The sequence below is a fragment of the Eubalaena glacialis genome, chromosome 4 (genome assembly GCF_028564815.1).
Source record: "Eubalaena glacialis isolate mEubGla1 chromosome 4, mEubGla1.1.hap2.+ XY, whole genome shotgun sequence".
NCBI classification, from domain to species: Eukaryota; Metazoa; Chordata; class Mammalia; order Artiodactyla; family Balaenidae; genus Eubalaena; species Eubalaena glacialis.
In genome coordinates, this window is record NC_083719.1 from 118,797,837 (window position 1) to 118,808,801 (window position 10,965).

Genomic DNA, 10,965 nt, shown 5'->3' on the forward strand with positions numbered 1-10,965 from the left:
ATTGTGGTTTATTGTGTTAAAGACTGAATAGTAACAGCATCACAAGAACAAAACTGAGAAAAGAAAATAGGAATATAGGAGAAAGTATAATTCAGAGTCATCAACAAACACGCAAGATAAATTAATATTTTGTCTCAAACTTATTTGGCTTTGTTTAAAACCTGAGACTCTGCAGAGTCGCGTGGTGGCGCTGCAGGATAAGATGGGGAAATTTTTGTACCATCAGAGGCTCTGGTTACCGTGAACCACTGGAACTGAGAGCTCCAGAGAAGCAGTGGTGATAAAAAGAGGCTTTCAAGAGAAAGCTAGGGAGCCAACAACGCCCTCGCCACCGAATTGCAAGTCTATAGATTCTCAACAGTCCAGGCTAATAGCTGAGAGGAGCAGTTTGAGACTGAATTGAAATATTTCCGCGGAAAGACGTTTGGCTAGGGAGCCATGGAGCCGGGAGAAGGAAGCCCTCAGCAGATAAGGCAAGCGCTGCTTTTCTTTGTTTTCCTGGGAGGGTCTTTGGTGTGTTCAGAGACCTGGCGCTATTCTGTGGCAGAGGAAACGGAGATCGGCTCTTTTATAGGCAACGTGGTGAAAGACATAGGTTTGGGCGTGGAAGACCTGGCTGCGCGGGGGGCCAGAGTCATCTTTGATGACTATAAACCATACTTGCAGTTGGATCGGCAGACTGGCAACTTGATCTTAAATGAGAAACTGGACCGGGAGGCGCTTTGCGATCTCACCGAGCCATGCATATTAAATTTCCAGGTATTATTTGAAAATCCTTTGCAATTTTTTCGAGCTGAGCTTAGGGTCAAAGACATAAATGATCACACGCCCACGTTTCTAGACAAACATATACTTCTGAAAATCTCAGAAAGTACTACTCCAGGAACGTCATTCCAAATGGATAGCGCTCAGGACTTGGATGTAGGAAAGAATGCTGTTCAAAACTACACATTAAGCCCCAATCCTCATTTCCACCTTAAACTGCAAGACAGTGAGGAGGGTAGAAAATACCCAGAGCTGTTGCTGGACCAACCTCTGGATCGAGAAAAGGAGCCTGAACTTAGATTAACACTAACAGCCCTGGATGGTGGGTCTCCGCCCAGGTCTGCAACTGCACTGGTGCGTGTGTTGGTCTCAGATATCAATGACAATGCCCCAGAGTTTGAGAGGTCCCTCTATGAGGTTTTAGTACCAGAAAACAGCCCTCTGGACTCCTTCGTCGTCAAGGTGTCTGCTACGGATTTAGATGCAGGACTTAATGGAGAACTATCTTATTCATTTTCCCACGTCTCCAGAGACATACGGAAAACATTTGAAATCCATCCCATTTCTGGCGAAGTCCGTTTAAAAGCACTTCTGGATTTCGAGTTAATTAAGTCTTATACAATAAATATTCAGGCCATTGACGGTGGGAGCCTTTCAGGAAAATCAGCAATTTTAGTTAGTGTTGTAGATGTGAATGACAACCCACCAGAAATAGTCATAACATCTCTTACCAGCCCCATACCGGAAAATTCGTCACCTGAAATGGTAGTCGCTGTTTTTAGCCTACGAGACCAAGACTCTGGGGACAACGGGAGGATGGTTAGCTCAATTCAGGACAATCTCCCCTTTCTCTTGAAGCCTACCTTCAAAAATTTCTACACCCTGGTAACAGAGAGCCCTCTGGACAGAGAGAAAAGAGCCGAGTACAACATCACCATCACCGTCACAGATATGGGAACCCCCAGGCTGAAAACCGAGCACAACATAACCGTGCTGGTGTCCGACGTCAACGACAACGCCCCCGCCTTCACCCAGACCTCCTACACCCTGTCCGTCCGCGAGAACAACAGCCCCGCCCTGCACATCGGCAGCGTCCGCGCCACAGACAGAGACGCGGGCGCCAACGCCCTGGTCACCTACTCGCTGCTGCCGCCCCTCGACCCGCACGTGCCCCTGGCCTCCCTGGTGTCCATCAACCCGGACAACGGCCACCTGTTCGCCCTGAGGTCCCTGGACTACGAGGCCCTGCGGGCGTTCGAGTTCCGCGTGGGCGCCGCCGACCGCGGCTCGCCCGCGCTCAGCAGCCAGGCGCTGGTGCGCGTGCTCGTGGCGGACGACAACGACAACGCGCCCTTCGTGCTGTACCCGCTGCAGAACGCCTCGGCGCCCTGCACCGAGCTGGTGCCCAGGGCGGCCGAGGCGGGCTACCTGGTGACCAAGGTGGTGGCGGTGGACGGCGACTCGGGCCAGAACGCCTGGCTCTCGTACCAGCTGCTCAAGGCCACGGAGCCCGGGCTGTTCGGCGTGTGGGCGCACAACGGCGAGGTGCGCACCGCCCGGCTCCTGAGCGAGCGCGACGCGGCCAAGCACAGGCTGGTGGTGCTCGTCAAGGACAACGGCGAGCCGCCGCTGTCGGCCAGCGTCACGCTGCACGTGCTGCTGGTGGACGGCTTCTCGCAGCCCTACCTGCCGGCCCCGGAAGCGGAAGCGGCGGACGCGGCGCCGGCCGCCCCTCTCACCGTCTACCTGGTGGTCGCCTTGGCGTCGGTGTCGTCGCTCTTCCTCTTCTCGGTGCTGGTGTTCGTCGCGGTGCGGCTGTGCAGGAGGGGGGGGGCGGCCTCGGAGGGTCGCTGCTCGGTGCCCGAGGGCCCCTTTCCGGGCCACCTGGTGGACGTCAGCGGCACGGGGACCCTGTCCCAGAGCTACCAGTACGAGGTGTGTCTGAAGGGGGGCTCTGGGACCAGCGAGTTCGAGTTTCTTAAGTCTGTTGCCTCCAATCATCAGGAGTCTGTAAATGATGTAGAGGAAAACTCAAACTTTATAAATGGTTTTGGATTCAATTAGGAATTTTTTGGTTTTTCAGAGCATTCGGGATGAAAATTAGTTTTCTCTAAATGTACTGTTTCCATTAGCTTTTTGGGCCATATAGAATTTGATTTTTTTTTCTGATTTCATTTTGCTAGTTAAGGAGATTAGAAATTTTATTTGAGAATATACTCATACTCTATTATTTATATTTTTTTAAAATAAATTTATTTATTTATTTTTAGCTGTGTTGGGTCTTTGTTTCTGTGCGAGGGCTTTCTCTAGTTGCAGCAAGTGGGGGCCACTCTTCATTGCTGTGCGCGGGCCTCTCACTATCGCGGCCTCTCTTGTTGCGGAGCACAGGCTCCAGACGCGCAGGCTCAGTAGTTGTGGCTCACGGGCCCAGTTGCTCAGCGGCATGTGGGATCTTCCCAGACCAGGGCTCGAACCCGTGTCCCCTGCATTGGTAGGCAGATTCTCAACCACTGCGCCACCAGGGAAGCCCTATTATTTCTGTTTTGATGGAGACAAAGAACTTTCAATTTTACTTCAGTACTGAAAAGTCATGAATATTTGTTAGTTTTTCAACTTTTCATCATCAAGCACTACTGATTTGAAGATGACCCCAAACCCATTCTCTGACTGTTGTCCAGAAACTTTTTCTAAATTTTTGATGTTGTGGTTACTTAGGAGATGAGCATGATACAAATATAATGAATTATTAGTAAATCTTCTGTTTAATATATTATGCCTCCTTGTCTTAAACTTTTAAATGGAGAAATATCTGAAAAAATGGCATGTTTTTGTTTCACAGTAGTATTAAATGGAAAAGACTACAATTTATCCTATACTTAAAGGTGTTTTCTCTTATCAGCCTGCAGTATATAATATATATGAGTAGTATTGAAAGATTATTAGGTTATTTTAGGATATTTAAATAATAGATTCCTTTTGTGGTGTCTGTCTAGCCCACCCCATCTTTTTCTGGAAACTTCTCTCTTCAGTAAAAATGTACTGTTGCAGCCATGTTTATTTTATATGACCCATCTCCCTCTGTGATTTCAAACAACAAGACAAGGCGGTAGACATTACTGATCCAAACTGACCCAATCTCATTATCTATGCTTAAAAAAATGACTTTAGAAACTGGTTATAGTATCTCTGTTAGAAACTCAACAAGAAAGTGATATCATGTTGGCTAAATACATGAAAGAAGCACAGAAAGCCAATCTACTTAGAGACAAAAAGGAAGGAGATGCCTCATTTTGGATTTTCCAGTAGCTCCCAAATGTGCTTTCTCTCTTGAGCTTTTGGAAATAAATATGAAATTTTTAAATAATTTTCCCTCTAAATAAGATAGCTAAGTGGATTTGTTCTCTAATCAAAAGCACTTTTAGATATGCTTCCATGGATTGGACCTTACTATTAATTTGAGATGTTAAAAATTGTGGTTTTCATATTAATGTAATATTTAGGATCAAAAGGTTGTGGAATATTAGTAGTCTATAAGGGACAAGAACAAGCGTTTGTTAGAATATACAATTTTGAGAAGAATTGATGGATATATCCAAACTGTACAGTCTTTGGAGTGTTTAATAGAAATTAGAAATTCTTAGAAAATTCTACTATATAAGTTTTTGAATATCATTAGTGTCATAATAGCTTTACTGCAAAAATAACACTGATAATGTAAACTGTGTTCTAAGAGATGTATGCCTTATTTGTAGGCTCATTATAGCCTTGTTATTATGTTCTTTCTTTTTTATAATATATTCCTTTACTTAAGGGAACCAGGGTATTTTGTCATTCAGTGAAAAAACATTTTAGATCATTTTGAATTATTTCAAATTACTATTCAAAGGAGCATAGAAAAAAAGTCACTTGAGAACATGCTGTCTTGTTTATTTAGCTCATACAATGAACTAGGATGTTAGCAAAACAGGGGGCTTCTACATTAGGAGGAGAATCCATCTATCAGAATTGTAAAATTAATTTATTCATTGATCTATTTAGCAAATATTTGTTGAGTATCTACTAGGTGCCAGGAACCATTGTAGATGTTGATGGATGTAGAAGTGAACAAAACAAAGTTCTTAAACTCAAGGGTGACATAGAAAAGAAAGAATTAAATGTGTACATATATGCTGTATAAGATGCTGACCAATGCTAGGGAGAAAAAGCAGGAGGAGATATGGGAACTGCCCTCATATGCATTTTTCCACAGTTTGAAAGTTTCATAAAATCATAAAATCTCAGACCTTATGTAGAAAGGGTATTATAAATTGGAATGAACTAATAGCTTTTTCCTTGATGTGATTCAACCAATGGAAACCACAATTCTGGCACATAGGGTGCCTAGAATTTGAAAGGAAATCTAGAGGAATTCAAACTTTTTGCTGAGAGAACTTTAAGAAATCACATAGGTATATATGGTTATTTTTACAAGATGACTGATCACTTTTAAGTCTTCTTTCACTTCTCAGTTCTCCTCAGAATACCCCACCCAGACGACAGGTTCTAGAAGATAGGGACAATGTCTGGATTGCTTACTGATGTATTTCAGAGCCTAGTACATAGATATCAGTCACACTCCTTTGAATGAAGGAATGAATAGTTATAATTGCATGGTTTTCTGATTACATCATCTCCCCCAAACCATTTCCAAACTCCTAATAGCCATCTAGATTATTATATACAGAGAGAATGCAATTGCAGCAATTCTTTTCGAAGACAACGCATGATGGCGCTGCAGGCTAAGACGTCAAAAAAAAAAAAAAAAAAAAGCCCAGGAAATGCTACGAACTCTACCTCAGATCTCCAGCGGAAGAGACAAACCTGTAAGCAAAGCTCAGGACCAAAAACTCCAGGGAATGCTGCTCGCCGACATTTCTGGACAGGTTACCCACTGGGAGATCCACCACTGTCTCAGTCCCATTGCTACCTAAGGTAGAGCTGGCCCCTGTTCCTGGAAAGGCGTTTGTGGGAGTAAAGATGGAGGCCGGAGGGGAGCGCTTTCCTAAACAAAGGCAAGTCCTGATTCTCTTTCTCTTGCTGGGAGTGGCTCTGGCAGGCTGGGAATCCCGTCGCTATTTCGTGATGGAGGAAACTGAGAGCGGCTCCTTTGTGGCCAATCTTGCTGAGGACCTGGGGCTGGGAGTGGGGGAGCTAGCTGCGCGAGAAGCCCGGGTGGTCTCCGAGGACAACGAACCCTGGTTGCAGCTTGATCTACAGACTGGGGAGTTGATATTAAGTGAGAAACTGGACCGGGAGGAGATGTGCGGCCCCACAGATCCATGTGTAATGCATTTCCAAGTGTTACTGAAAAAGCCACTGGGAGTATTTCGAGCTGAGCTACTGGTGAGAGACATAAACGATCATTCTCCTGAGTTTCCTGAAAAAGAAATGACGCTGAAAATCCTAGAGACTAGCCCTCCTGGGACCGTGTTTCCTCTGAAAACAGCTCAGGATTTGGACGTGGGCAACAACAACATCCAAAACTACAGTATCAGTCACAACTCTTACTTCCATGTTTCCACCCGCAACTGGGGGGACGGCAGGAAATACCCAGAGCTGGTGCTGGACAAAGAGCTGGATCGCGAAGAGCAGGCCGAGCTCAGATTAACCCTCACAGCGCTGGATGGCGGCTCTCCGCCCAGGTCTGGCACCGCCCAGGTCCGAATCTTGGTCTTGGACGTTAATGACAACGCCCCTGAGTTTGCACAGACGCACTACCAGGTGCAGGTCCCAGAGAACAGCCCTGTAGGCACCCTAGTTGTCAAGGTCTCAGCTAGGGATTTGGACACTGGAACAAACGGAGAAATATCATATTCCCTTTTTTATAGTTCTCAAGAGATAAGCACAACTTTTGAACTAAGCAGCATTTCAGGAGAAGTTCGACTAATTAAAAAACTAGATTTTGAGACAATATCCTCATATGAGCTGTATATAGATGCGTCTGATGGTGGGGGACTTTCTGGAAAATGCTCTGTCTCCATTGAGGTGATGGATGTTAACGATAACTCCCCAGAACTAACTATTTCATCACTTACCAGCCCCATTCCTGAAAATTCCCCCGAGACAGAAGTGGCCCTGTTTAGGATTCGAGACCGAGACTCAGGGGACAACGGAAGGATGACTTGCTCCATCCAGGATGATCTCCCCTTCCTCCTGAAACCATCTGCAGAGAATTTCTACACCCTAGTAACAAATGGGGCGCTGGACAGAGAGAGTAAAGCCCAATATAATATCACCATCACCGTCACAGATATGGGAACCCCCAGGCTGAAAACCGAGCACAACATAACCGTGCTGGTGTCCGACGTCAACGACAACGCCCCCGCCTTCACCCAGACCTCCTACACCCTGTCCGTCCGCGAGAACAACAGCCCCGCCCTGCACATCGGCAGCGTCCGCGCCACAGACAGAGACGCGGGCGCCAACGCCCAGGTCACCTACTCGCTGCTGCCGCCCCTCGACGCGCACGTGCCCCTGGCCTCCCTGGTGTCCATCAACCCGGACAACGGCCACCTGTTCGCCCTGAGGTCCCTGGACTACGAGGCCCTGCGGGCGTTCGAGTTCCGCGTGGGCGCCGCCGACCGCGGCTCGCCCGCGCTCAGCAGCCAGGCGCTGGTGCGCGTGCTCGTGGCGGACGACAACGACAACGCGCCCTTCGTGCTGTACCCGCTGCAGAACGCCTCGGCGCCCTGCACCGAGCTGGTGCCCAGGGCGGCCGAGGCGGGCTACCTGGTGACCAAGGTGGTGGCGGTGGACGGCGACTCGGGCCAGAACGCCTGGCTCTCGTACCAGCTGCTCAAGGCCACGGAGCCCGGGCTGTTCGGCGTGTGGGCGCACAACGGCGAGGTGCGCACTGCCCGGCTGCTGAGCGAGCGCGACGCGGCCAAGCACAGGCTGGTGGTGCTCGTCAAGGACAACGGCGAGCCGCCGCTGTCGGCCAGCGTCACGCTGCACGTGCTGCTGGTGGACGGCTTCTCGCAGCCCTACCTGCCGGCCCCGGAAGCGGAAGCGGCGGACGCGGCGCCGGCCGCCCCGCTCACCGTCTACCTGGTGGTCGCCTTGGCGTCAGTGTCGTCGCTCTTCCTCTTCTCGGTGCTGGTGTTCGTCGCGGTGCGGCTGTGCAGGAGGGGCGGGGCGGCCTCGGTGGGCCGCTGCTCGGTGCCCGAGGGCCCCTTTCCGGGCCACCTGGTGGACGTCAGCGGCACGGGGACCCTGTCCCAGAGCTACCAGTACGAGGTGTGTCTGACGGGAGGCTCCGGGAGTAATGAGTTCAAATTCTTGAAGCCTGTCTTCCACAATATTCTAGAATCGGACCTTGGGAGGAAGTCAGAAGGAAGTTCAACCTTCCAGAATAGTTAGGTATCTGAAACTTCCCCACTGCGTACATTAGTTTTGTCTCCTACACCTTTCCCTTTTTTAACCTAGTAGTAATCTTTAATGCTACTTGTCTTTCTTCTTTTCTAGTTTTTCTTAGTAATACTACTCATTGTTTTGTTGGCCTGTTTGTCCTATAATTATTTTTACAATTATTGTTAGTAAAAATTTTATATCAGGAAATTTCATATTTCTGATTAAACTTTTAGTATTTATTTCTAAATGATAATATGAAAGTTAGCCCTTCGGAATAAAAGTAACTCTATCTTTAAAAGTACATTTCTCACTATATGACACTACATAAAAATGTCTGATCCCTTTTTATCATACTTCATTTTTTAATTACTGGAAGTTTTTTGTGTTTTTATTATTTACACAGACTTGTCTATAACCCCTCTTCTGTTTGGAGTGGAATCAATTTATATTTACTTATGTCCAATTTCTTCCAAGCTCTGTTTGGATTTTTGTTTTACCAATAGGCAGCGACATGTATAATTTCATGCTATTTATTTCAAAAATCACACTTGTAATCATTAGACTTTCACTCTGAAATGTTGCATATGTTATCTCATGCAAGTATATATTTATCATCTATTCTTTCTCATCTAAATTAATTTTGAAAATACTTGTAAGTTCTTCCTTATATCTAACTGAAGTTGTGATCCTGTTAATGAGTTTATTGATACCAGGTTGACTATGTTTAAGGAGTTCTTTAGACGTGACCAAGTAATGCATTGCCTGCAATTGTCCCTTGCTATTGGAGACGAATTCTCAAGTGAGCTCCAAATTCTGGGCCTAGAGGAGCTTTTGATGACACAGCATTCCAATATCTGCTTGCCTTTGGATGACGACATTGTTCTGGTTAATAGGGAATTTGAAAGAAAATACATTGTAGAATTAATATTACTTAACCAAAGAAAACTTAGTAAAGGATATGTTGGTGAGGGAGTTGAATGATTTGAAGAAATAATTAGCTCTGTTGTCAGGACTCCTCTATCTCCAGGAGCCTCATAAGTGGATACTACAGAATGGTGTGGTTGGCAGAGTAATGGCCCCCTAAAGACATCCACATCCTAATCCCTGGAACCTGTGAATATTCTGTGTTGTATTGCAAAAGGAAATTAAGGTTCAGAGGAATTAAGGTTGCTAATCAGTTAGTCTTAAAATAGGGAGAATATCCTAGATGATCTGGATGGGCCTGATTCACTCAGTTGAAAGGCCTTAGAGCAGAGCTGAGTCTTCCCTGAGATGAAGAAATTCTGACTGTGGGCAGCAGCTTCTCATGCCCCAGACTTGCAGCCTGCTCTTTCTAATTGCCTGCTCTACAGATTTTGGACTTGCCTAGCCAGCTCACCCAACCAAGTAAGTCACTTCCTTGCAATAAATCTCTTAATATATATCTCCTGCTGGTTCTGTTTCTCTGGTTGAACCCTGACTGATACAGATTTTGGTACCTGGAAGTGGAGTGCTGCTGTAACAAATAACTAAAAGTACGGAAATTGCTTTGGAATTGAGCAGCAGGCATAGGCTGGAAGAATTTTGAAGCGCATGATGGAAAAAACCTAGATTGCTTTGGACAGACTGTTAGTTGAAATACAGATGTTAATAACTCTGCTAGCGAAGACTCAGAGGGAAGTAAGAAGTATGGTGGAGAAAACATATATTGCCTTATAGAGTACCTAAATCAAAACCTTAGGAGACTTGGTAGTAATATGGATGTTACTTGGTAGTAATATGGTAGTAATATGGATGTTCCCTGGTGGCACAGTGGTTAAGACTCCGCCTGCCAATGTAGGGGACAGGGGTTTGAGCCCTGGTCCAGAAAGATCCCACATGCCGTGGAGCAACTAAGCCCGTGTGCCACAACTACTGAGCCTGTGCTCTAGAGCCCGCGAGCCACAGCTACTGAAGCCTGTGCGCCTAGAGCCTGTGCTCTGCAACAAGAGAAGCCACCGCAGTGAGAAGCCCACGCACTCTGTGCACCGCAACAAAGAGTAGTCCCTGCTCGCCGTAACTAGAGAAAGCCCGCGCACAGCAACAAAGACCCAACACAGCCAAAAATAAATAAATAAATAAAAAGTTTTTTAAAAAGTTTAAAGTCACTGCTGATGAAGGCTCAGAAAGAAATGAGGAAAATGTTATTGGAAACTGGAGGAAATGGAATCCTTGCTACGTAGTGGCTGAAAACTTAGCTGAATTGTGTCCTGCAGTGGAAATGTGGGAGTAAAAGGACTTGTAAGCAATGAACTTGGATATTTAGCTGAGGAGATTTGGGCTGAGGAGGCATGGGTTGAAAGTGCAGCGTGGTTTCTTCTTGCTGCTTATAGTAAAATGTGAGAAGAATGAAATAGATTGAGGGAAGGACTGTTAAGCAAAAAGGAACCAGAATATGATGATTTGAGAAATTCTCAGCCTATTCAGATTGTAAAAGATGCTAAAATTAGGAAAGTGTGTTCTGGAGAGAAAGCCAAGGATGTCACAGGTGTACACTATTTGTACTAGGCATACACATTGAGATGATACTATAATGAGATGTGATCTTTGAGGACCTTAAATATGTTTTTTTATGTGGGATGGATGTGAATCTTTGGGGACCAGAGGGTGGACTGTGGTAGGGAGAATAATGGCCCCACGAAGTATCTATGTCCTAATCTCTGGAACCTGTGAATATCTTACGTTATGTGGCAAAGGGGAATTAAAGTTGCAGATGGAATTAAGGTTGATAATGAGCTAACCTTATAAGGAGATTACCCTAGATTATCCAGATGGGTCCAGTGTAGTCACAAG

The 10,965-nt window shown here is 46.1% G+C and overlaps 2 protein-coding genes across 2 annotated transcripts; both read left to right on the plus strand.

Annotated features, from left to right (window-relative positions):
• Nucleotides 1–272: 272 nt before the first annotated feature.
• LOC133090022 (protocadherin beta-18-like) lies at nt 273–2,898 on the plus strand. The gene has a single exon (XM_061188273.1). The coding sequence runs from the start codon at nt 439–441 to the stop codon at nt 2,827–2,829; it is 2,391 nt and encodes a 796-aa protein (XP_061044256.1). The 5' UTR covers nt 273–438; the 3' UTR covers nt 2,830–2,898.
• A 2,721-nt stretch (nt 2,899–5,619) lies between these two features.
• On the plus strand, nt 5,620–8,281 carry LOC133090023 (protocadherin beta-15-like). The gene has a single exon (XM_061188274.1). It carries the CDS (start codon nt 5,782–5,784, stop codon nt 8,161–8,163), a length of 2,382 nt encoding a protein of 793 aa, XP_061044257.1. The 5' UTR covers nt 5,620–5,781; the 3' UTR covers nt 8,164–8,281.
• Nucleotides 8,282–10,965: the final 2,684 nt, after the last annotated feature.